Consider the following 26,891-nt stretch of genomic DNA (forward strand, 5'->3'; position numbering starts at 1 on the left):
ACTGTAAGGACACGGAGACTGAGCCGGCAGCTAACCCTGGTGGAGCAGGTGGCAGAAAAAGGAGAAGGGAAGGCGGCATCTTATTAAGGCCAATCATCTGCATTTGCAATGACCAGTTAGTATCTTTCATTTAGGCCTTTCACTCTGGGTCAGGAAATTGAAGATAGGATCAGGCATAAAACCAGAACCAACCAGCTGGGGTTGCTGGCTGCTCCATGCCTTGCGGAAGGCTGGGTCTAGAATAAAGAATGGCGGTGTTTCGTTTTACTTCTGAATGCTTTGCTTCCTTCTCTGCAAACCACACTGAGTAGGTGGTTTGTGTGGTGTGAATGTGAAGACCAGTGGTATCCAAACTTTTTGGAGGGTGCCCCCTTACCCTGGTCCACGCACCCCTGCTGGGCCGGAAATGGGGCCACATCTGGAAGGGGCTGGTGGGTGGATAGGGGTAAGGGGGCCAAAGCTTGGGTTGCAGCTGTGGGTGGGTGTAGGCTGACAAGATGTCCTGATTTTATAGGGACTGTCCTGATATTCAGGGTATTTTCTTATATAGGTGTCTATTACCCCCAGCCCCCGGCCCGATTTTTCACACTTGCTGTCTGGTCACTCTAGGTGGGCAGGAACAGGAGTGGAGCCACAGCTGGGCTGCGGTGGGGGCCGGCAGCCAGGCCTTTGGCCAGGTGTGGCTCTGCTCCTGGCCTTACCCCAGCCTCGGCCCCAAGCCAGGAACAGAGCCACACTGAGGTTGGGGATGGCGCCGGGCACTGGAGCTGGGGGACGCAGCTGAGGGCAGGACTGGAGCAGAGCTGGGGGCTGGGTGACGCTCCCTCCCCACCCCCATGGGGGCTGGCCCAGGCCCTGCCACGCACCCCTGGGGGGAGGGATAGCTCAGTGGTTTGAGCATTGTCCTGCTACACCCAGGGTTGAGAGTTCAATCCTTGAGGGGGCCATTTAGGGATCTGGGGCAAAAATTGGGGATTGGTCCTGCTTTGAGCAGGGCTTTGGACTAGATGACCTCCTGAGGTCCCTTCCAACCCTGATATTCTATATATTAAACAAGAGATCTGAAGCAGTACAAAAAATTTTGCAACGGGACATTTTCCATTTATACGGTTTTTACCATAAGATTCAATATGTAATTATTACATAGTTAATTATCTAGAAAGTCACAGGTTTATAGTCAGACACACAACTTGGTTGATGTAATAGATCTTTACTGGACCAAACTCACACAGAAGAGCTCTGGGTAAGGCTGAAAGCTTGTCTCTCTCACCAACAGAAGTTGGTCCAATAAAAGATTATCTCACTCATCTTGTTTTTCTAATATCCTCAGATAAAACGGCTACAATGCCGCATACAATTATTATAGTCAGGCATTTGCAGCAGCAGACTTCACTGAAGTTTACCTTTGCAAACATTATTTTCAGATGAAACAATGGAAAGGTTTCACTATCTACTAGAGAGCTACACTTTTAATCCAACAATTTTTCTAGCAACTAACATGAAATTAAGGCTCCATATAAAGGTTTCCATGAAGAGGAGAAAAATAACTACACAAACTCTAGGCCCACCCTGTCCTGGAATCAGAGAAGTAAATTCAAACGCATGTCTTACCTGCTTAGTTTTCTTTCAACTTCTTTGGTAGCTTTAGCTTCCAATTCTCTGTAACAGAAAGGGATGTTGGTTACCATGTCAACAGAAGAGCAGAAGAAATATAATTGGGATGGGTTTGAAAGACACACTGATCCTCATGTGTTGGTTCCTCATGGGGGAGAGGCTAGCAATGATCTCTGAATACTGATATCCATAGGTTTTTATCTCAGGATGAAGGGAGAACAGGGATGGAGCAAAACATACAGACACCAATTAATCTATTTTTCCTCACACTTCCTTAAAACCATTTGTTAAGCCACAAAAATAGTGTCTTTTCCATGAAAAAGGGATGAGGAAAAACTGTGCTTAACCTTGTTAACCGAAAAAGAAATAGAAGGCAAGGTATGAGCAGTATGCTACACAGAGACCTGACTTTGAATTATGGACAGACAATAATGACCTAGGAACACAGGAGATCAAACCTCCAACACAGTGGAAAACCAGACCCTGGGCAGGAGATTAAACCCCAAACACAGTGACCGGCTCCAGTCTTGGGGAGTATCGGATGCATTTTATCCCACAAAAAGAAAAGGAGTACTTGTGGCACCTTAGAGACTAACCCATTTATTTGAGCATGAGCTTTCCTGAGCACCAAAGCTCATGCTCAAATAAATGGGTTAGTCTCTAAGGTGCCACAAGTACTCCTTTTCTTTTTGCAAAGGCAGACTAACACGGCTGTTACTCCGAAACCTTTTATCCCACAGAAACCCAAGAGCCATTCTTCTTTAAACTTCGACAGCACTTGTTTAGCGTGTGAGGATAATAAATCACCAACGCACAGAACCGCTTCTGGAGGCGGCGAGCCAGGCACCGGCGGACGGCTGAGTTGGGGCGAAGAAGAACGCTCCCCTGCCCCACCACAGCCACATGTCGGTCGGCCGGGAAGCCCTTCTGAGGCCCTAGCTGCAGAGACTCGAATGGTTTTAACCAAGTTACACCCAGGCCCCAGCGGCAGCAGGGACGTGTTACCTGAAACTGACACCAGCGCAGCCCGAGGGCACCCGCCGTGCAGCCCAGCCCAGGGCGGGACTCGCGGGGCCAGGAGGCAGAGCCGGGCGGCAGCCACCCTCCAGGACCGCCCGGCCAAAGGGCCGCATCACCCACCTGCCCCCGTCCCTGCCCGGCATGGGGCTCCCTCAGCGCCCCCCGCTCCCCCCCGGCTCCTCCCCATCCCGGCGCCTCCCGCTCCGCGCCTCCCGTCGCGGCCCCCCCCGACTCCCAGCCCCCCCATCCCAACTCCGTTCCCCCCCCATCCCGGCGCCCCCCGCTCCGAGCCTCCCTTCGCGGCCCCCCCCGACTCCCAGCCCCCCCATCCCAACTCCGTTCCCCCCCAGCTCCACGGTCTCCCGGCGCCCATCCCGGCGCCCCCCGCTCCGAGCCTCCCTTCGCGGCTCCCCGCGACTCCCAGCGCCCCCATCCCAACTCCGTTCCCCCCCCATCCCGGCGCCCCCCATCCCAGCTCCGCGCCTCCCGGCTCCCATCCCGGCGCCCCCCGCTCCGCGCCTCCCTTCGTGGCTCCCCGCGACTCCCAGCGCCCCCATCCCAACTCCGTTCCCCCTTCATCCCGGCGCCCCCAGCTCCACGGTCTCCCGGCCCCCATCCCAGCGCCCCCCGCTCCGAGCCTCCCTTCGCGGCCCCCCCATCCCGGCGCCCCCCATCCCAACTCCGCTCCCCCCCAACCCGGCGCCCCCCATCCCAGCTCCGCGCCTCCCGGCTCCCATCCCGGCACCCCCCGCTCCGAGCCTCCCTTCGCGGCACCCCCCGCCTCCCGGCCCCCCAATCCCGGCTCCGCTCCCCCCCATCCCGGCGCCCCCCATCCCAGCTCCGCGCCTCCCGGCTCCCATCCCGGCGCCCCCCGCTCCGAGCCTCCCTTCGCGGCACCCCCCGCCTCCCGGCCCCCCCATCCCGGCTCCGCGCCTCCCGGCCCCCCCATCCCGGCTCCGCTCCCCCCCATCCCAGCTCCGCACCCCTCATGCCTCCCGGCCCCCCATCCCAACTCCGCTCCCCCCCATCCCAGCTCCCCGCCCCCCATTCCGGCGCCCCCCGCTCTGCGCCTCCCGGCCCCCCATCCCAGCTCCTCCCCGCTCCGCGCCCCCCATCCCGGCGTCCCCCCGCTCCGCGCCCTTCACACTTCCCTGCCTGTCACCTCATGTATGTAAAGTGCTCGGAGTCCGGCCCGGGCCCGGCGCTGGCGCGGCGGCTCTCTAGGCGGCCTGGGCCCGGCACAGTGGAGCTCGGGGGCCCGGCAGCTGCTGCAGCAGCGTCGCCGCCATTTCCTGCCTCCCTCCTAACTTGGCCGGGTCCGGCACTGGCCCGCCGCACCGGAAGAGAAATCCCGCCGGGGACACCACTTCCGGGGCAACCAGCATCCCCCAACATGGCGCCCTAGCAACCCCCTAGCAACCCGGAGGGCAGAGGCCGCCCCTCCCCCCGTCCGCGCATGGCGAAGGATGCGCCGCAAAGAGACACCCCCTGGACCTCAGCACGAGCGCCCCCAGCCGCCGAGGAAAACGGAAAGCAGGAGGCCCCCGTCCCCGAGAGAAAGAAAACCCCGGCCAAGACCCTCCTTCCCCGGCTCCCCCGACACGACCCTTGAAGAGCGTCCCACAACCGCCTGCCCCGGCGTCCCTGCCAGCGCAGCCCGGGGCTACAGTGAATGGTTTGCTGGCCTCATGCCCAGGGCCGGCGGGTGCGTGTAATTTTTGGTGGCACCCAGAACGGGTCTAAGTTCGCCCCCCCCCCGCATGTTGGCGCGTGTACCACAATTAATGGGGTGGGGCAAGTGGTTTGGGGCGTGCGAGGGGCTCAGGGCCGGGGCGTGTGCGTGGGGGGGGGGGGTGAGGGCCGGGGACGAGGGATTTGGGGTGTGGGAGGGGCTCAGGGCCGGGGTGTGGGGGGGGGGTGAGGGCCGGGGACGAGGGGTTTGGGGCGTGCGAGGGGCTCAGTACCGGGGCGTGTGCGTGGGGGGGGGTGAGGGCCAGGGACGAGGGGTTTGGGGTTTGAGCGGGGCTCAGTACCGGGGCGTGTGCGTGGGGGGGGGGGGTGAGGGCCAGGGACGAGGGGTTTGGGGTTTGAGCGGGGCTCAGTACCGGGGCGTGTGCGTGGGGGGGGGGGTGAGGGCCAGGGACGAGGGGTTTGGGGTTTGAGCGGGGCTCAGTACCGGGGCGTGTGTGTGTGGGGGGGGTGAGGGCCGGGGACGAGGGGTTTGGGGCGTGCGAGGGGCTCAGGGCCGGGGCGTGTGCGTGGGGGGGGGGTGAGGGCCGGGGACGAGGGGTTTGGGGCGTGCGAGGGGCTCAGGGCCGGGGCGTGTGCGTGGGGGGGGGGTGAGGGCCGGGGACGAGGGGTTTGGGGTGTGAGCGGGGCTCAGTACCGGGGCGTGTGCGTGGGGGGGGGGTGAGGGCCGGGGACGAGGGGTTTGGGGTGTGAGCGGGGCTCAGTACCGGGGCGTGTGCGTGGGGGGGGGGGTGAGGGCCGGGGACGAGGGGTTTGGGGCGTGCGAGGGGCTCAGTACCGGGGCAGAAGGTTGGGGTGCGGGCTCTGGGGTTGGGCAGGGGATGAGTTTGGGGTGGAGGCAGGCTGCCACGGGGCTGGGGCCAGAGAGGCAGACTACACAGTCCCCCCAGCAGGACACTCCCCTGGCACCGTCATTGCACGTGCTCCTAGGGGCCAGACCCCTCTGAGGTCCAGCAAGCCCCTTCGCATCCCTTGTGGGTGCTGGGGGGGGGGGGGGGGGGGGCTGCCATCACGTGTGTGCCTCCTCTCCCTGCAGGCAGCGACTGTGCCACCAGCTCAGCCTGCCGCCAGCGCCGCTCCCTTTTGTAGCCGGGCGTGGCCGGCGAGGGAGTGGTGGGACCATTGCCCGCTGCCCAGGGCTCAGGCAGGGACGCTCCGGGGGAGGTGCGTGGGGGCAGCAAGCAGGGGCGGGGGGCGATGGGCGGGGGGCAACAGGCGTGGCCAGGGGAGAGACCTGGCCCTGAACATTGGTGGAGCCAGGCCCCTGGGCCCTGAATTTGCTGGAGCACGGGTACTACAGGCCAATATAACTCACTGCCCCTTCATGCTGCAGGTTAGGAGTGTGAAAAAAATCTAACCCCTGCCTGCCAGTTCTTAGTACCCGCCCTTGCTGCCATGCCAGCAAAAGCCCTACTGTCTGTACCAGCAAATCCTCGCCCATATAGACAGGACCACAGAGACCCCATCTTTCATGGTGAGATTACAACCCACCCTTACAGTGTGAGCTCTACAGTACAACCCCTCCCCCCCCCCATCTGTGACTTGAACTGCTACTTTACAGGTAGGCGTGGAAGAATTAGATTTTTCTCCCCCATAAACGTGAGTAAATGTCAATTTCACCACACAGACAAAACAGTGAAAAAATATTTTCATCAACAGTAATCATAATTTACAGATAAAGTAAAAAAAAATGCTTCTTGAAAACTTGTAAGAGTTTGATTTAAGAATATTTCCTGTATATTTTGATGTGATGTAGAATTAAGAAAAGGGCAACAAAAATGATTAAGTGTATAAAACAGCTTCTCTTTGAGGACATACTTCCATAAAGAGGCTGGGACTGTTCAGCTTAGAAGAGAGATGACTAAGGGGAGATATAAATCTATGAAATCATGAATGGTGTGGAGAAAAAGAATAAGGAAGAATCATTTATCTCATAACACAAGAACCATGGGTCACCATCTGAAATTAATAGGCCGCAGGTTTAAAACAAACATAAGGCCATATTTCTTCACACAATGCACCATCAACCTGTGAAACTTGTTGTCAGGGGATGTTGTAAAGGCCAAAAATATAACTCTGTTGAAAAAAAAAAATTAGATAAGTTCATGGAGGATAGGTCCCTCAATGGCTAGTAGCCAAGATGGTCAGGGACACAACCTCATGCTGTAGGTGTCCCTAAGCCTCTGATGCCAGAAGCTGGGATTGGACAACAAGGGATAGATCACTCGATAATTGCTCCGTTCTGTTCATTCTCTTTGAAGTATCTGGCACCAGCCCTCTGTCAGAAGACAGGATACTGGTCTAGATGGACTATTGGTCTGTCCTAGTATGGCCGTTCTTACGTTGACACTTTGTGTGTTAAGGGTTTTAAAGCTTTAACTTTTTAAATCTCAGTATCTACTGTCATTAAATAATTATTGTCTGATCCCGCTAATTTCCTGCAACTGTGAAAAATTAAATAGATAAATATAAAAGAATACTTAAAATAAACAAATAGTATATGTTGAAATTATATTTTAAAAAATCTAATTCTGCCTATTTATAGGGTGATGCATGCTCTGTGTGGTGATGTAAGAAATCCATCCCTGGGGCATGAACCCCCCACCATGAAAGACCTCCTTATTTATATACATAAAGAACATGATAGCTGCCTGAACCCCAGCAGCACCAGACCTATGGAACTTATTCAATGCACCAGTCCCAGTTTTGAATGGGAACTGTCTTGTGTCCTGCATCCAGCAAGACAATAAAACTGCCCTGAGATACCTTTGAGACACAACACAATCATCTCGATATTGCAATAGACAAACTCCACCCCCAAAAGATAGTATAAAATATGGTAACTCTGTAATGGAACCACAAGTGCCACCATGGCAGTCAACATGGACAGGGAAAGTCATTCTTAATAAGTCCGTTCCTTCAGCCACCATGTGAGTAGTTTTGATCTAATTTCTCAACATCATTAGGTTACTTAAGTGACTGGAATTGAACAGAATTTCAATCCATGTCTCACCAATATCATAGAGAGAGAGACTGTCACTTCCCTGAGCAACCTAGGAAGATGCAAAGCAAGTAGCTAGGAGAGTAACAACACACCATTTTCATAAAGTAATTTTTCTGACCATTATTATTTTATTTTCTGGGCAGTGTCAGTGTGCTCAGCTCTGTATACAACACAGCAAAAGAACACACATTTTGAGGAATCAGTATTAACTTACTAGGTAAGCATCAGAAGTAAGCCAATAGTCTGCAATCCCTCTAAAAATGAAGAATGTAAGGAAGAAGGAGTTAATGTGTTAAGAGACTGCAAATTAAAATAGGAGGTAAAAAAATATTGTACTAAAAATGGAAAAAAAAGGAAGCTCACCATCACGGCCACTGTCCACTACTCTCTCTGCATTCAATTCATTCCTAAAGACTTTTCTGCCACAAATCTTACTACTGACATTATTATTTATTTATATTACTGCAGCACCTGGGAGCCCTTATCATGGACCAGGTTTGTCATGTACAAACAAAAAGATGGTCCCTGTCCTAAAGAGTTTACCATCTAAGTATAAAACAAGAATAAACGGACAGATGGGGAAATGAGACCATATTGATCAGCCTGATAAACAGTGGTTTCCCCCCATAAGCAGCCTATCCATTGTCAAGTTTTTTATAGGCATCATGGAGAAGGAGAGTTTTGAAGAATAATGCAGTAGCTTTGTGGCTGATCACAGGGAGCTCCTTCCAAGAATGAGGTGCAGTGTGGAAGAAAGCATAGAGTTGCTTATTTGAAAATTTAACAAGAGAGTGATGGAGGATGACATTATCAGCCATCCAGAGGCATCCTGATAGTTAATGAGAGAGAAGTAGAGTGGGGATAGAGCATGAGGGCCTTGAAGGTGATAACCAGCTTATGTTAGATGCAACAAAGAATGCGGAGTCAACGTACTGACTGATATGTTTGAAGAGTAATTGGGACTAATATTAAAAAAGTGTTAATTTAGTATTACTAAGACATAGCCAAGCACCCCCTTGTCCATGCTACTAATGTATTACATAGCTTTCCCCCATCTTTTTGTCAGTCTTTAGATTGTGGGTTCCTGGGAGAGGGACTATATCTTCTTTACTGTTTGGAGAGTACCAAGCACACTCTGGGCATGAACCTCAATAAGTGAAAAACATACTTAAATAAATAATAGTCCAAATAAGAATACAGAGTCATCTGGGGCTTGGATGTGGAAAATAAAGAATGCAAAAAAATTATGGCCAAATTCATCCAAGTTTAATTGCACTGACTTGAATAGAGTTACCTCAAAAATGAGTTTAGGCAAATGAAGCTAGTCAAAGGGATTAAGGGGAATAAAGGGAGGGAGAGAACTGGAAAACATTAATGCCAAGAGAGGATTGGGGTTATAGTGGATAGCAAATCAGAAGTTTGCAGTGCAATGCAATTTTTGATTGCATTCTCAAAGGCATCATGTTATCGCACACACACACCCCTTTTTTTTTGGTGCAAATAACATTGTCCTGCTGTGTTTTTAACCCAGAATATCGAAGCAGTGAGAATCTGAAAATGAAACTGACTATTAAAAAAAATCAGGAATGATTTGATTTTCATCATCCAAGCCCAGAAAACACAGGAAGGAAACAAAGAGCATAAATAACAGCAGGAAACTGATTTATTGTGATTTAATATTTATATTCCATTACTGTACTGCCTAGAGGCCCATTGTACAAACACATAGGAAGATAGTTTCCCTTCCCCAAATGGATTATAATCGAGGGCCATGATCGTACAAGTTATTCTTTGCAAGCAGACCCCAAATGGGTAGGAGCTCCGTAGGTTTCAGAGATCCATTCACACATAATATCTCCTAGGTTCAGGGCCCAGAAAGACAAGTGATATATGGATGATGGGGAAGAGCAATACCATCAAATATATTTAGTTTTTATATATCTATATATAAAATTACAATTAAAAATATTATAAAGTTTTTGCCAACTAGCCTTATCTACCCAGCATTAACTGACTGATTTTCTATAGACATCACAGCAGAAGTGGATTCTGGGGACATTTTTTTCAATGTTTAAAATTCACTTTGAGCAATCTAAGGTGTATATTAGCTTGCTTGCTAGTCCAGGTGAGTCAGATTTTTGATAGGTGATCGTAGCCTACTCTATATGGTGTCCTGCACCACTGCTGGAGTATTCTGGTGCATAATAAGCCTGTCACCCAGATGGTTGCTTATCAGCAGTTCCTGCATTTAGCTCTGAAGCATTACTTCAAACTAGCCTAGGAGTTTGAACAGTTACTGTTCAAGGAAACAATTATTCTTGTACATGCCTTCAGTGCTATTCAGGAATTTAATTTTTTTCTAAACTCTTCTACCGTTAACATGGAAATAAGTACAGGGTTTCATTTGTGCTATCATAGGAGATTGTGAGAAAAAAGAATGAAGGCAGGTAGGTGGTTTGTTGGTTAGGGAAAAACCTTTTGCAAAACTGTCATGAACATTTACCAGCCCAGCTGCAAAATCTCTTAATTTGGCTTTTAACCTTATCACTGGTACTAATGAAAAAATTACAGCTATTTTAGTCACCTATCAAAAATCTGACTCACCTGGACTAGCGAGCAAGCTGACCGTCACATATATTTTGACCCCCAATTGTCCTCAGACATCTGCTGGAATACAGCCTGTCTTGCTGGTAGAATGAATGGGTGCAATATATTGCTGCTAGGGAAACCTTATGTTATTAAAGCCAAGCATTTACAACAAAGCAGCATAGATAATAAAGGGTCCTTTTCATCCTGTTCCTACATGCTAAATAATATAACTTGGATTATTGTGCAGCTGGAAAACACACACACACAAAGAGATTGTGTCATGTTTCTCTTACTTCAATAGGCAATGGCAACCTTAAAATCAATTTCTTTGTTACTAACAGTAGCTTTGAAGCTTCTAAGTGAAATCTCCTTTGAGATTAATTTTTCCTCATATATAAAAGCTGTTTGGGGGTTATTTATGTGTAAAGCTGTGTAACTGGAAGCCATTCTTTGTTGACATTTCTGTTCCACTTCCTGTTACTATGCCTCATTCCCCACACTCCCATTTCATCCACTCTTGAAAGGGATAGTATTTGATGCAATAGAACTGCTGCTATGTCTGTTTTCAGTTGGGAAGGTTAACAAATATATTATGCACTCTAGTTATGGCTTGTTGTTAACTGAATCAGGGCACTGTCAATAAAAATCATAGTCAAGGTCTGTAGGTTTCTCAATTATTTTAGACTCTGCTCTAATTTTATGCATACACGTGCTCCCAGGAAGTGGTCTGCTATTCAGCAATTGCTTCCATTCAATCCCTAAATACCAAGGCTTCAGTGGACCTATCTACTCCACTAACTAACCCTGTATCATCCCCCCTCCCCCGCATGTTCTGATCCCAGATCTTCCAATTCCAAAGTCTCATTTCCCTGCAACTCAGAGAGCCAATTTTGCGGTTTTAAAATACCAGCAAACTGGCCATGTAACAGCACTGCAAAATTCAAGCTAGATGACAACCCTCGAGTAGGGAGTCTCTTCAGGGGGAAGTGCAAGGAGGTGAGAATTCACCTGCCAAAAAGCAGTGCCAGCTATTGTGGCAGTATTCATAGGCACTGTATGGCAACAGGATGCAAACAGTACCAAGTCGACATGTACTCTATGTATTTCATCTTGTTTCACATCTTGCCAATGATGTGGACAAAGCCAAAATAGGATGCTGAGCATCATACTGGTAGGACTTCTGCGCTGAATACAGGATTTCATCAATTCAGCCATAATGAGGGAGTGATTGTGGATCATGGATGGCAGGGCAGCACAGGCCCAACACTAGCCCATATCCACAATGGGCCAGGTCTTCTACCTCCTTCCTTGCAGAGATATCTGGGTTAGGTGCAGAGGAACTCCATGAGGAATTTTTTCCCAAAGTAATTCTGCTGCTGCTACTCCAACCAAAGTGCTGGTGCAGGCTTAGCAAGAGACAGGCCAGGTATTCTGGGTTTCCTTAATGCTTTCTTTTGTTTTGGACCCCAAGAAGATTGTAAGAGCAAGGATGTCAGGTTAGATTGTATTTAGGGTCAGTTCTACTCAGTATTTGCCATCTGTCCTTAGTTTCATAAGAACGGCCATATTGATCCCTCTAGCCCAGTATCCTCTCTTTCAACAGTGGCTGGTGCCAGGTGCTTCAGAGGGAATGAACAGAACAGAGCAGTTATTGAGTGATCCATCCCCTGTTGTCCAGTCGCAGCTTCTCACAGTCAGAGGGTTAGGGACACCTGTAGCATGAGGTTGTGTCCCTGACCATCTTGGCTACTAGCAATGAAGGGACCTATCCTCCGTGAACTTATCTAATTCTTATTTTGAACCCAGTTATAGTTTTGGCCTTCACAACATCCGCTGGCAACGAATTCCACAGGTTAATTGTCTGTCGTGTAAGGAGGACTTCCTCATATTTGTTTAAACCTACTGCCTATTAATTTCATATGGTGACCCCAGGTTCTTGTGTTGTGTGAAGGGGTAATGACACATCTCTATTCGCTTTCTCCACACCCGTCATGATTGTATAGACCCCCAACTCATTCCCTCTTAGTCGTCTCTTTCCTGAGCTGAACAGTCAGAGTCTTTTTAATCTTTCTTAAGATGGAAGCTATTCCATATCCTTGGCCATTTTCTGGACCTTTTCCAATTGTAATGTATCTTTTTAGAAATAGGGCAACCAGAGCTGCATGCAGTATTCAAGGTGTGGGAATACCGTGGATTTATATAGGGGCATTATGATATCGTCTGTCATATTATCTATCCCTTTCGCAATGGTTTCCTAATTTGAAATTGCAGAACTGCTAACTGTGCTACATAACCTATCGCTTAAATCAGTTTCTGTACCATGTGACTGGAGGAGAGCTAATGTGATGCCCATGGGCCCCTAGGACAACTAGGCCTCCTAGGCACTACAGTACTACAAACAGTTACTAATAATGGGAACTTCTATCCAAGGGTGCAAATCCTGCCTAGTGAGTTCAGGCAGTTGCCCAGTGTGGATCATTTAATGTTACACTTTCACCATTAATTAAATGTGGCCTTTTGGTCACCGATCCCTCCACACACTTTTTTCCTAGCCCCTGCCTAGCATTGCAAGTCAGCTGCCACCCAAACCTATTGAGTGTGACCTGACATCCTGATGGAGACACATAGTTCATTCCTTCTGGAACTACCAGTGTAACTTTCTCCTTAATTAGGATGTTCACATAATGCAACCAACAACAAAAAGAAAAGGGAAAGAAAGAAAAATGCAGAAGATAAAGAAATGTTCTGACTAAAAATAGTTAAAAACAAGCTGGCACCATTTCAATGTTTCCTACTCCCCCCACCCTTCCCTTTATCTGCAATTTGCTGTCAAGTCTTCATACAAAATGAGGGCTTCAGTGTGAAGTTGTAAAGCCGACATGTTAGAAAATACTTTCTGCCTAATGTCTGGGGAAAATAAAGCGAGAGGCTCCTTTTATAAGTCAATGTGAGAAGTGCAGGCCTGGGAATGTGGTGAATTTGCAGTCAATAACCCTTTGCCGCTTGTTACATTCAGCATCATTACACAGAATGAAGAAGCTGTCATGAGCAAAACAGATTGTTTTCAAAATTGCACTTGATTTAAATAATCCAAATTAGCTGATCTGACAGACAGGGGGAAACAATCTTCTTGTTAACACACAGAGACTGTGTCTTACTCTACAAGAACCCTCCTTTCTCAGATCACTATAGAGCTTTTATTTACAGTATTTATGTTTGGAGCATTTTTAAATGGTCTTAGCCCTGTGCTAAGGGCTTATCATAAAGGGACTGATCAGACAATCTTTACTTATACCAGTAATTTATTTCTTACTCACACAAGCAGTCCCAGTGAAGTCAACTGGACTTCTTGCATAAGCAAGGATTACTTCAGTCTTTGTAGGATCCTTAACCAGGAAGAGAAAAAGAGTATGACAGATTTTGAAGTTGCGAACAAAAAGGATTTGGCTTCTCCTTCAGCAAGAGCTGGAATGCAGCCAAAAAGAGCAAAATCTCATCGTAGGACTCGCGATTAAACAGCCAGTGCCTATTTCACAGGCCGCAATAACAAACAGCCATTAGATCTGTGCTCAGGAAAAGAAAATTCACAGCCTAGCCTCCAGGCTTCACTTGCATTTCCAGCTTTATCACCGTTACACAGGGTGATCAGAGTCGGGAGAGCAGGCAATAGGGGTTATTAAATGAAAATGTAATCCTATCCTTTAAATCTGCAAAAAAAATAATAAAAGAGAAAAAGAATTGCCCTGTGTTTTAAAGCTGGCCCAACTTGCTTCTCCTGGTCTGCATTTGGGAAAGCTGCCAGCAGTAAAATGGAATTGCTGAGCCTAAATTTCACTCTGCATCCAGCCAATTATTCCTTCCTCACGTCCCCTGGTCTCCTAAGTGGTGCACTGCAATAGACGTTTTCAATCTTTATTTATTTATCAGGGTTCCATTACACTTCCAAAGAAATATCACATGGATGTGTTCATTGTTCTTTTCCTTTTTGCAGCTTCCTCCAGTCTGCACTGCCCAGTCTTCAGTGATCAGAATTATTTTAGAATTGCTTTCAAGGCTTGAATTTTTCCATTGACTTCAATAGGCTTTGGCTCAGGTTCTCAGGGTATGTCTACATTGCAATAAAACACCCACAGCTGGCTGGTGTCAGCTGACTAGGGCTTGCGGGGCTATCGAATTGCAGCATAGACATTTTGGGCTTGGGCTGGAGCCTGGGCTCTGGGACTCTTCCCCCCACCGTGGAGTCTTTACACCACACAACACTGTGCAGCACAGTGGTAAGGCGTGGCTGCAGCGAGGTGTCACAAGCCCTGAAAGAGGAGGTTGGTCCCAACAGAGCACGTATGTTTAGTAGCATAGATGAAGGAGGAGGTCTAGCTAGGTCCAGGTGGAGGATGCACATACAACTCGGCCCAGCTGGTCCACTCCGGTTGTTAGGATTGCTGCCCGTATTTGTTCAGACTCTCTTACGCCCCTGTCTATTGCAGATAAATCTCTTTATAAGCAATGGCTATTTAATGACTTATTCCATAGCACCACTATCTAATACAGCTAGATTACTTGCAGACTTGGGCCATTTCATTTTGCATTACTGTACAATAATAATACACACTGTTTTTAGTCTGCACCAAATTGTTTTCTTCTGCACCAGCAATACTGTGTGTTGCAGGAGTTCAAAGGGATAGTAGTCTGGTGAGTTCTTGAATGACGGAGAATCAGACATGGAGCTAGAGCAGGTTTGTGGAACAGTTACACATACTACAGCAGGTGTTTTGGAACTAATTACCTCCTGTGACTGTCCCAGGCTGGATAGACATTCTACAGCAAAGTTTCTTTGCCTTTAGGCAGGCAACATGGGTTAACAATTAAAACACAAGACCACAAGTCACTACTCCTGGATTCTGTTCCTGCTTGTGGCATGGACTTGTTGTAGGACCTTGTGAAAGTCACTTACCTTCTGAGACTCAGCTTCCAGCAGCTATTAAAGGACACTGCCATAACTCACAGAGTGTGAGACTTAATTTATTAATGATTGTAAAGAGCACTGATTAATGATTGTAAATTTGCTGCAGAAGAGGAAAGTATTCTAAAATATAAGTTTCATAAGATAAAGAGCACTTCCTCAAATAGATACTTAAAATAACTCTCACCACTCAGATACCCAAAAGCTAATGTCAGCCTTAAGAGAATGATTCTAACGTAGGCTGTGCAAAATCCAAGCTCTCTTTGGTCCCATTGATCTGGGTGCGTCTCCCCCCTCCCACACAGATCCAAAGGGACTTTTCCCAGATGATGAAGGCAGGGGCCAAAATGTGAATCTCAAATACAGCCAGTGGTGTGAGATCTCTAATGAACGGGAGGATTTTGCATTGTAGGGCTTTTGAATTCCTGTGGTACAGATAATTTATTACCCAGTCACAGAATGATATCACTCTTCAAGGGCAGCATGTAAGAGTATCAAGATGCTGCTTTAGTATATCCTCACTTGAATGTATTAATAGTCCAGGAATAATCTGATATTGTATGTCTTCTACAGCATGTAGGAATCAGTCATGACGCTCTGTGATGGGAGAGGGTGGCTCTGTGAGGAATAATCACTTATGTTATTTGTAGTAACAATGTGCTGTATAGACAAATGCACTCAGGAGCAAAAGGGGGACATTTCTGTGAACAATTACTTATATTTAAGAACTGCCTCTAATGCTCCTTCTTTGAAATGGTTTCCTGTACTGGGCATGTACTTACTCAAAATAACTGGCTCTGTTAAGGTGACCGAGCCCCACTGCACTTCCTTTTCCCACTCCTCCACCCCCAAAAGTGAGCTATTTGCATGAAGAAACACAGGAAAATGACCCCCTGCAACTCCCTGTTCCCAGCCTTTCCAAACCAGGGGATTTGTGTGTCCCCACCTGCAGTATGCATTATATCATTTGCAAACTATGCCAAATCCTGGCAGTTAGTCTTGGTCATCACTAAAAACAGAATTACAAGAACAGGCCAGCAGCATTCCTGTGCACATCCAGTATCATAGAATCATAGAATATCAGGGATGGAAGGGACCTCAGGAGGTCATCTACTCCAACCCCCTGCTCAAAGCAGGACCGATACCCAATTAAATCATCCCAGCCAGGGCTTTGTCAAGCCTGACCTTAAAAACTTCTAAGGAAGGAGATTCCACCACCTCCCTGGGTAACGCATTCCAGTGTTTCACCACCCTCCTAGTGAAAAAGTTTTTCCTAATATCCAACCTAAATCTCCCCCACTGCAACTTGAGACCATTACTCCGTGTTCTGTCATCTGCTACCACTGAGAACAGTCTAGAGCCATCCTCTTTGGAACCCCCTTTCAGGTAGTTGAAAGCAGCTACCAAATCCCCCCCTCATTCTTCTCTTCCGTAGATAAAACATCCCCAGTTCCCTCAGCCTCTCCTCATAACTCATGTGTTCCAGTCCCCTAATCATTTTTGTTGCCCTCCGCTGGACGCTTTCCAATTTTTCCACATCCTTCTTGTAGTTTGGGGCCCAAAACTGAACACAGTACTCCAGATGAGGCCTCACCAGTGTCAAATAGAGGGGAACGATCACGTCCCTCCATCTGCTGGCAATGCCCCTACATGTACATCCCAAAATGCCATTGGCCTTCTTGGCAACAAGGGCACACTGTTGACTCATATCCAGCTTCTCGTCCGCTGTAACCCCTAGGTCCTTTCCTGCAGAACTGTTGCCGAGCCATTCGGTCCCTAGTCTGTAGCAGTGCATTGGATTGTTCCGTCCTAAGTGCAGGACTCTGCACTTGTCCTTGTTGAACCTCATCAGATTTCTTTTGGCCCAACCCTCCAATTTGTCTAGGTCCCTCTGTATCCTATCCCTACCCTCCAGCGTATCTACCTTTCCTCCCAGTTTAGTGTCCTCTGCAAACTTGCTGAGGGTGCAATCCACACCATCCTCCAGATCATTTATGAAGATATTGAACAAAACTGGCCCCAGGACTGACCTTTGGGGCACTCCACTTGATACCGGCTGCCAACTAGACATGGAGCCATTGATCACTACCCGTTGAGCCTGACACTCTAGCCAGCTTTCTATCCACCTTATAGTGCATTCATCCAGCCCATACTTCTTTAACTTGCTGGCAAGAATACTGTGGGAGACAGTGTCAAAAGCTTTGCTAAAGTCAAGGACCAACATGTCCACTGCTTTCCCTTCATCCAGAGAGCCAGTTATCTCATCATAGAAGGCAATTAGATTAGTCAGGCATGACTTGCCCTTGGTGAATCCATGCTGGCTGTTCCTGATCACTTTCCTCTCCTCTAAGTGCTTCAGAATTGATTCCTTGAGGACCTGCTCCATGATTTTTCCAGGGACTGAGGTGAGGCTGACTGGCCTGTAGTTCCCCGGATCCTCCTCCTTCCCTTTTTTAAAGATGGGCACTACATTAGCCTTTTTCCAGTTGTCCGGGGCTTCCCCAGATCACCATGAGTTAGTATGTTAGTGGCTGGTTACTGCCTTACTCTCTATTCTAGACTTTTCACTTTCAAATCCCTCACTGTTGTGTTTGCCAAAGCAGCTCCACCATGACAGCAATGGTTCCCTCTTGTAAGAAATGGTCTCATCTCCACTTGCCATGAAAAAAAAGAGGACAGAGCTAAACAAGGTTTCAGATAAGAATCCAAAGAAATGTTGTGTACATTTGTTTGTGAAGGAAGCCATCCAACTCCAACAGTACAGCAACAAGAAGTTACATTTATACAGGACATTTCCTCCCAAAGTGCCTTACGATCTTTCTGCTCACAGGAATCACTTTACTCATGACCGCACTACAGCAGCTGTCTAGCAGAGCACCACTGCTCAGCAGGTTAAGACAAGAAGTGAGGGGAATACTGTATTCACTTAAATTACCAAGGAACCTAAGGAGACAAGGTGGGGGAGGTCATATACTTTATTGGACCAACATCTGTTGGTGAGAGAAACAAGCTTTCGAGACACACACGGTATGTCTACACAGCAACTAGACAGCAACTTGGGCTGTGGGGCTGTTTCATTGCTGTGTAAACGCTTAGGCTTGGGCTGGAGCATGGGCTCTAGGACCCTGTGAGGTGGGAGGGTCTCACTGCTTGGGCTCCAGCCTGAGCCCGGAATTCTTCACAGCGAAAACCCAGTCCTGCAACCCGAGCCCCGGGAGACTGAGTCAGCTGGCACAGGCCAGCTGTGGGTTTTTCTTTGCTGTGTAGCCAGACCCACAGAGCGATATTACCTCACCTGCCTTGTCTCTCTAATATCTTGGGACCAACTACACTGCACACAAGGAATTTAAGAAGGCACAGTATGATTTCCTAAACTGTAATTTGGCCAGGACATGTGGCTTTACACCTCTACTCCAGCAACAAGTGCCAGGGGATCTTTAGCAATCACATTCCCAGTGGTGAGGACGTTGATTTTACATCTTGTCCTACTGATGTAATAAAACACTTCACAGATTGGCTGAGAGTTAGAGAAATGAAATCTCTGTCCTCCTACAGCTGCACCCCCTGTCCACACCCGTCATAGAACAGAACAACAATCTCCACACAACGGAAGTGGCCCCAGGAGCAAGCAGTTTTCCTCCTTCCTGCTCCCCACTGCCCTGAGCCACAGTTAAGTGAAGGCTAAAGATGGCTAATTGCAGAACCCCTAACCTGCTTTGTTCCAAGTCCAGAGCTTTGGTGTCTGCACTAGCCTGGGCTCCTGCCATTGGTTTGGCTGCTTGATTTGCAGCAGAGTAATGCAACCTGAACACTTGGAATGCTTGTTTCTGCACTTTATAGCATGGGAATATGTAAAGCTGATTCCTCTCTGGTCAAGAGAATCCCTGGCACCCAGTGCACTAACGATCTGCATCATGCCACAGGAATTCTGCAAATCCAAGAGCAAACATGCATGTGGCTGTAGGTACATTTTAACGATAAACTCTGTTTGGGAGACTTGATAGGTGTCTTTGCATCAGGGTCATCTAAAAGAGAAGAGGGTGGGCATTGGGTAGGACATGGGAATACTTTCCCAATGACCCTGATTTAACCCTCTTCTGCTCATTCCTCAAACCGTTGCAATTTCTTTTGCAAGGTCAGGAGCCTGTCTTCAAGTTCCTGCTGAGCTCCCGCAGGTCTAGCATTCCCTGATTCTCAGCCAGGTCTTTCAAGACAGAATGTAGAGAGGATTGGAAACCTTCATGTTTCCCCCCCATTACTGTGGTATCATTTCTTCCACCATTTTGCTACCAAGCTCTCTCCCTGTTTCAGTGATGCTTGTGTCTGAGGACATGCTGCTGCTGCTGCTGTTGCTGTTCTGCTTCTTATCAGTGCTAGGAGGATGGTTCTTCTGATCTGGGACTGATTGAAGCCCCAAATCTTTTTAGTTTCAAAATCACCATCCTTTTTTCCTCCCCTCTCATCTCTGGTGTTAGTGCTATATAGGGAGTGGACACTCCGTGACTGTCCTAGCCAGTCACTGGTGCAGAGCAACTGCCTCTCTTTGCAGTCCCCAACGCTGCCTCATTGCACCTCAGAAGAGTGAGGGCTCTCAATGCAACAAAGCAGACATCAGTCTCGGAGCAGTTTCAGTAGCAAGGACTTCAGATCTATGATACCCAGGGCCACGCTGGCAACGTGCCAGGAGTCCAAGGGCCCCATCTTATTTGCATATCTATTTACATACTTTTAAAAACACAGTCATAGGCACCCCCACACACACACATCTGCTGAGACTCAAACCTGCCTCAAGAGAGGAAGAAAAATGGCTCATTTGAAGCTCTCTGGCAATTAAAATCCCCCACAGCTGCTCAGTGTTTGACCTTCCCACCATGGCAACGGGGAGAAGGCAGACACAGGCAAGTAAAGGGGGAAGATGGGTGCATAAGCCATAGTCTGGCCTCTGCTTTCTTCTTTAGGTGCTTTCTCCGCTGTCCTAGAAAGGGGGACTGGGGTGTCAGCTGTTGGGTTTCTCAGGCAGTCGACAAGCACGGACAAGTCCCAAAATGACAAGTCTGAGTTTGAAATGAATTTTCAAAGATAAATAGATAGCAGGAAAGTGAAATACATCTCCCCCCACACACCTCCCTACACCCTACTCCCTGGTGCACTGCATCTGATGCAGAATTCACGTTAATGAGATTCTCCTAGTGGGCTGAGCGGCTAGCCATGGTATTTCCTCCCACTGGGGAGCTCAGGTAAAACCCAGCTCCACTGAACAAATGGGCTACAGTTGTGGGAGAAGAAAAAAAGCAAGGAAACAAAATGTTCTCAGCCTGATTAAATCACATACGGTTCTGACTAGCCATTTTGCCAATAAAACAAAGGCTGCTTTGAAATGGATGCCTGGCCTGGCCGGCTGCCAAGGCATAACAGAAGACAAAGGAGCAGAATACAAATGCAAAGCTAGGAAGTGGCAAGCAAAGCATGATGCCTCTGCAGAAGGGAATACACGTTGCCATGGAGACTAAGAAGGCCAAACCAGAGAGAAAAGAAAGCTACACTCAGGTCGGACTCAAATCCAGAAAAGCCAAGAAATGCAGGCCTCAGGCCTGAGCGCTGTGCGGTCTGTCCCAAAGTTCAGCCCTGGTCTCCCACAGCGCTGATGTGCAAGCGGAGGTGTGGGACGAAACCTCATCTCTTCTGCTGGCAGTGCAGGATGGCGCATCAGCCTGGGCGTGGACAGTTCTGGCCTTGCGGGGCTGCTGGCAAACACAGTTCTTTGAAAATGTCTGTGTCCGTGGTTTTAGCAGAACTATTAAGATATGTTTCCAAAGAGCACAGAACATGAGGCACCAGAGTGGCACACTGCTCCCTTTTGTAATGCAAAGGCATGGGTGAGATAGTGCAGTGCCCAGATACCACAATGAAACCCAGCAATGATGGCCGAACACCCCATTGGTAGACAGAATCCTTGAGAAAGTAGTGACGTCATGTGACATCTGCCCACATCCTGTATGCTTCAGGACAGGACCAGTCAGGAGACAACCCTAGGGACACTAGAAGGTGGTGGTGACATGGCAGAAGATACAGGCCATCTCACAATGCTCCTACTACCTGATCTCATTGCAACTTTTGACACAGCCAAGCCCATGGTGCTGCTGATCCACGTGCATGAAATGGTGGAAAGGCAGCTGGATATAGAACAACAGTGGGTCAGTGAGGTTGTGGTGGAGGATAACTGCTCCTGTTCTCCAAAAGCCCTCATCTGTCCAGTCCCACTGGTCTATCCTGTCCCCACTCCTCTTCAATAGCTATATAAGACCACTCTGGGAGGTGTTTCCAACACTGTAGGCACTTGCTGTAATGAGCCAATGGCACTCAGTTGTGCAACTCATTTCTCACAGACACAACCAACACCATCACTAGCATGACACAATGCTTAGAGGAGATCAGCACCTGAACAGAAAGCGGCTGGGTCAAACTAGATCTAAACAAGGCCAAAGATGCTAGCTGGAAGAGGGAATGCTTCCAAGAAAGCAGCTCTTCCAAACAAGACATCTGCCCCAATTTTCCAAAGTGAGGCAAAGCCTAAGAATTGTGCTCCATTGTCAATAAGCCTAGATGACCTGGCAGTGAAAAAAGCCTTCTATCTGCAGCTTGCAAGGAAATGTCACCCCCTCAACTCCTGGTCCATGCACTCGTCACTTCTCAACTGGATTCCTGTAACTCATTGTATCTAGGGAGGAACATGGAAACAATGCAGAAGCCCTTGCTCAAAAAGAATAAGGTAGCCTGGTTTCTCATTATGAAAAGCCATTGTGAGCGCATCACTCCTGGGCTCCAGTCCCTCCACTGGCTCCCAGTCCAAGGCCCTGTCCTGATCTTCAAAACCATCAATGGTTGGGACCCAGATCCATCAGCGACTGTCTCTCCAACCATGACCTACCAAGACAGCTATGTTCCTCTGGGATGCTGCAGCTGATATAGCCCAGGATAAAGTGTGAGGAAGCTAGATATAAAGCATTTTCAGTCAGGGGAAGGGGGAGGTTGGCCAGGGGACAATTTTTCAAGGAGATTAGACTAATCCAGGGCATGCTGCTTTCCTGTTTGATAAAGCTTTCCCACTATAACTGTGAGGTATATTATATTATGGTCTCTGGTCACGACTGGGGCTGTATTGTACTAGGCACAGTACACACACACACAGGTAGACGTGGTCACTGCCCCCAAGGAGCTTCCTTGTCGTACAAGTAACACAAGAAGGGTGCTAGGGAGGCAGACAATCAAATTTATGTAATTAAAAAAAATCATATGTACATTAGCTATTTATTTTAGCTGCATATTAGGAGAATCTCATTAACGTGAATTCTGCATCAGATGCAGTGCACCAGGGTGTAGGGAGGTCTGTGGGGGGAGATTTATTTCACTTTCCTGCTATCTATTTATCTTTGAAAATTCATTTCAAACTCAGACTTGTCATTTTGGGAGCAACCTTGTCCGTGCTTGTGGACTGCCTGAGAAAGTATTGTCTCTTCCCACCTGCCCCACAAATGCACTAGTTACACTTTGGCTGGTTACTTGCGGCATTCTGGCAGAAGCTGAAGTGGGCAGTGTCTTTATGGATTAATTGAGGGAGAACGTTCCAAGAAGGGGTAGTGTGGAAGAAAGCAGGCAGGTGTTTTATTTATATCCACCACAGGCCTTCCTTGGACCAGGTAAAGGAGAAGTTCAGAAGACTCCATGAATTCCACTAGGGGGTCTTTCCTTGCAGATATAATTTAGCTGGAAAGCGTTTAGATGCTACAATGACAGACAGACAATTGACATAATCTGAAATTAAAGTCATCTAGATGGGCTTCGGCAGACTGTTGTTTCTCACAAATTAGACTCCATGGCAAAATTCAAGTATCTCCTGCACGCTCCAGGTTTGGTCAGTGCCAGACTCATTCATGAAGGAAAATTTTACGCTTGAGTCGATCCATGAGTTAGTGGAATGTAACAACGGTCTGAGTAGAGACGTGAAGACCTACATCTTAGACAGCTACTGAGATAACAGCCTAGTCAAAAGGGCAGTGGATCTCACCCTTCAGGGCACAACCTGAAAACCCGAGGGGGTCAGGAAGGAATTAGCTTTCCCTTGTTTGGTCAATAGAAAGGGTGCCTGTATGTGCGAGGAGCTGCTTTAATGCACCAGGTCCAGGTGCCTGCTGGACTGTTCTGGACAACAATTCACACTGAACAGTTTATTCAGCAAATTCATCCTCTTTGTGCTCTCAAATTATCTGCACATAGACTTTGTATTTGTGATTAAAATTATTCAGTGAATGGTTTATTCCAACACATTTGAGTCTATGGGTGACTCATAAATGATGTGTAGTGAAGATGAGCTTTGAGTATTTATTCTTTGTGCTGTGGGACTGATCACCTAAAATACACAGTATGTGTTTGTGTCCTGCCTGGATGACTCCCAAATCTAGGACCAGGTGGTTTCTCCATCCAGCTGAAGCTTGGGCTGAAGGGTCAACTATAGGAGGACAACATCCAGCTCTACATGTCCTTCATGGCGACTGAAAATACCACCACCCCACAGCTTTCTGGTAGCCTTTCTGAGATCAGCACCTGGACGAAGAGCAATTGGTTGACACCGAATCCAGGTAAGACTGAAACCATGCTAATGGGAAAAGGGAAGTGCCTTGAAGATCTCTCCTCCGTTAATCATCCCTATGTAGCCAGTGATTTGAGTTTATGGTGTGATGTTATGATTAACTAACATGTTATGTCACATATAACTATTGTATGCTAAACAGAGTAAAGGTGTAGGATTATAGAAGTATCAGATTGATCAGTAGTCAGAAGGGATAAATATGCATTAGGTATCTAAGTAAGTAGGGCTGCAATGCAAGGCCTACAGGCTGAGGCCGAAAAGATTTTAGCTTAGCCATACTAGCCCATAGGCTTAAATAATGCTTAACATAAGTAAGTGACCAAAGAATGACCCTATACCACAAGATTACAGGAAAAAATGTACCAATGGGTGAGATTGGAAAAAATTAACAGGAACAAAATTTTTTTGCTTATAAAATACTCAGTCGTCACATTTATCTAACACATGCCCTAATTGCAGGATGCACTATGTGCATAAATGCTAATAAGGTAGAGTCAAAATCACATTATAAAAAAAAAGAGTGCCCAAATTAGGAAAATTGAGTTCCCTCTGGGAAAACTCTAGCAGAAACCATCCCTGTACCGATGATCAATTGGCCAGGCAGCCATCGGACCTTAAGAATATCATTAAGGATGTAAGTATGACTATATTTGTAACTTTTGCATAGGTCTTTAATGAATTTCTATATGCATGGGTAATCAAAACTTTAACTGTAACTTTAATAAAACTTATAAAACAGACTAGACCTTCTACTTGTGAAATCTCCGTGTGGTCACTACCCTTGGTCTTTATATGCTCCTAGAGACTCTAAATCTGAAGCAAGTAGCAGAGGTGACTTTCACTCTGCTGGAGATTGAAACTGTAGCCCCCAGAGCCGAACCCACGGTGTTGTAATACAATATTACTAAATTCACTTTACATAAGATAAAAGGCTACACCTTCCAGCAAAGGCATCTGCCGCCAAACTGTCAAGTCAGCCCATCTCTCCCCCCGTGACCCTGGCTACCCAGGACAGCTGCGTGCCAGCTACTGAGGGGAGATTTGCAACTGACAGAACTTGCAGAGAAGCCGGACCATGATTATGGAACTTGCCCCTGTAAAGAAATAAGAATGGACACTACCCCTCAGCTGCATTCAAACACCCACCTTTTTTCTGTTCCCCACAACAGCTTCTTCCTTCTCACAGGTTCATTCACTTGAAATAAATAACTGAAGAAAAGCACCCCCACGCTGCTTCTCTTGTCAGGCCAGGAAGAGAGACAACGCTGTCATTTTTTAAGCGATGGGAGGCACTCAAGTACTACAGTGATGAGGGCCATATAAATAGCTAGAAAGATAGATTAGACAGAATAGGGCAGAGCACATTGTCAGCACACAACAAATAATAAATTAAGAACCAGAATCCCTAGGCAGGCACTTTTCTAATAAATGACATTTTGATCTATAGCTTTAACAGCTTCTCCCAAGCCACCATGCATTGGAATTAGGAAAACGAAACACAGTAACCTGTCCTGTCAGCCCTTAGAAGGCTCATACAGGTATAAATGTAAATATGCAAATGGCAATTAAAAATTTACTGTGTATACAAGGAAGCCATTCCCCCACTGAAAATATCTTGGCAACTTCACTACTTAAAAAAATAACCAACTGATTTTCTGTTTTCCACTTTAAACAACTAGCATCCCCTACCCCCAAAACATTTCCCTCTGAGAAAGTCGTTCTGGAGTTACAAGGGCACAGAAACCACCCCAGCTTGGTACACTGCATTCTCTCTTTATTTGTATTGTGGAGCTTAAAAAACAACAACAATAAGCTCACCAGATTGGTTTTTCATGGGTTAAATATAATTAGTGCCCACTGGCTGGCTGAGATCTCAGCCTAGAGTATATTTTTGAGTTGCGTTGAATAAACATTACTCTTCAAAATGCTCTCAGACCCATCACAGTTTTTCTTGTGGTGGTGGTGATAATATAATTTGATTACAACAACAGTCAGGCTGGAAAAGGTTCTGTCCCCACCAAATCAATTAGCAAACACCTTCCGCCTGCCATCTCAATGCAAGCCAAGAGCCTGTGATCGGTAGGCTCTGGGACTCATTTATTCCCATGTAGCAATCAAAACTTAATTTATCTTATTTTAATTAAAGCTAAAATATTCAGCAGCCTCCAATTCCTCTCATTGCTTTGCAGGGGGAAAAAAATACCACAGTGGAATGAAGCAACATAATAGAAAGAAAAGCCTTTGAAATAAACATGTGCTGGTTTTGGCTTTTATTTAATATGTAGCCCGTTTCTTAAAAGAAATAATTACGTTTCAAAACCTCCCTTCCTTGTTCAGAGAGCTGCCTCTTTCTACATTAATGCTATTTGCATGCACCATCTCCTCCTATCCCTCAATAATTTAAACCTTCATTTTTTATTCACTCAGTTGTCAGATTCATTTACATATCATATATCTATATTTAAGACAGAGTTTGCGCGCTTTTTTTTTTTGTACGGGAAATAGATTTCCCTTCTAATTTAACAGCATCTCAAGGTAAGGACTGGCTGTGTGATGAGAACATTACTTACATTTGTGCTAGTTACTGTAGATGCTGTCTCTTGTTAGGAGCCAGAACTGGCCTGGACTCCACAACTTCCTGAGGCCAAGCCTCTACTTTCACTTTCTACACAGGAGTACAGCTAGAAATGCATTTATTTTCTTTGTGCAGGGCAAAAGAAAACTTCCCCATTATCGCAGCCTCCCACTCACAGGGGGAATGGGAGAACCTGTTTGAAGAAGAACTGCCCAAGCTCAAACCAACCCCTTTCCTCTGATTTGGAAACTCTGGCTTTATTTTTACCTGCCTAGTTCTAGCCAATGATGGAAACAGAACTGTGACTCTATGAGAGAGGCCACTGCTTCAGGATTGCAGGGTTGACCAGAAGCAAAAGGGCCTGAAATTTATGAATTTTACAAAACCCTGTACTTGTGATAACCTCGGGCCAACCATGCAGACATAAGAGATTCTAATAGTTTGGAACATCTTATGCTGGGACTTCTTGGCTCCTTTAGCAAATACACTTGAAAGGCTCTAAGTGATCTGCACCAAGCTGAAGTGAGTTCAGTTAGGTTTGGCCCAAGAGAAGCCCCATAGCTGGTTTGCAGGTGGCATCATGTGCAGACAAGTACAGACAGCTAAAGAACCAAATGTCCATTCTGCAGGTTAGCTGATCTCCAACTAAAACAAAGACAGGAGATACTGACGAGTACAACTCACATGGCTGCAGGCCTCATACGGGTGGCCTGCAGTCCACGGAGAACAGGAG

At 47.2% G+C, this 26,891-nt stretch overlaps 1 protein-coding gene across 20 annotated transcripts in view; it reads right to left on the reverse strand.

Annotated features, from left to right (window-relative positions):
* The window catches only part of TNRC6A (trinucleotide repeat containing adaptor 6A), a 189,630-nt gene that overhangs the window by 76,232 nt on the left and 86,507 nt on the right, over positions 1-26,891 (reverse strand). For 11 of the 20 annotated variants that reach the window (XM_048865737.2, XM_048865736.2, XM_048865725.2 and 8 more), the window contains exons 1-2: positions 3,797-4,044; positions 1,612-1,659 (exon numbers count right to left, since the gene is read on the reverse strand). In XM_048865737.2, the coding sequence (XP_048721694.2) occupies positions 1,612-1,659; positions 3,797-4,029 (281 nt within the window). In that variant the 5' untranslated portion in view covers positions 4,030-4,044. Of the gene's footprint in view, positions 1-1,611; positions 1,660-3,796; positions 4,045-24,729; positions 24,911-26,891 lie in introns of those variants that run through there. The other 9 variants (XM_048865728.2, XM_048865727.2, XM_048865726.2 and 6 more) reach the window with 2 other exon arrangements.

Source organism: Caretta caretta, chromosome 10 (genome assembly GCF_965140235.1).
Source record: "Caretta caretta isolate rCarCar2 chromosome 10, rCarCar1.hap1, whole genome shotgun sequence".
Taxonomy (NCBI): domain Eukaryota; kingdom Metazoa; phylum Chordata; order Testudines; family Cheloniidae; genus Caretta; species Caretta caretta.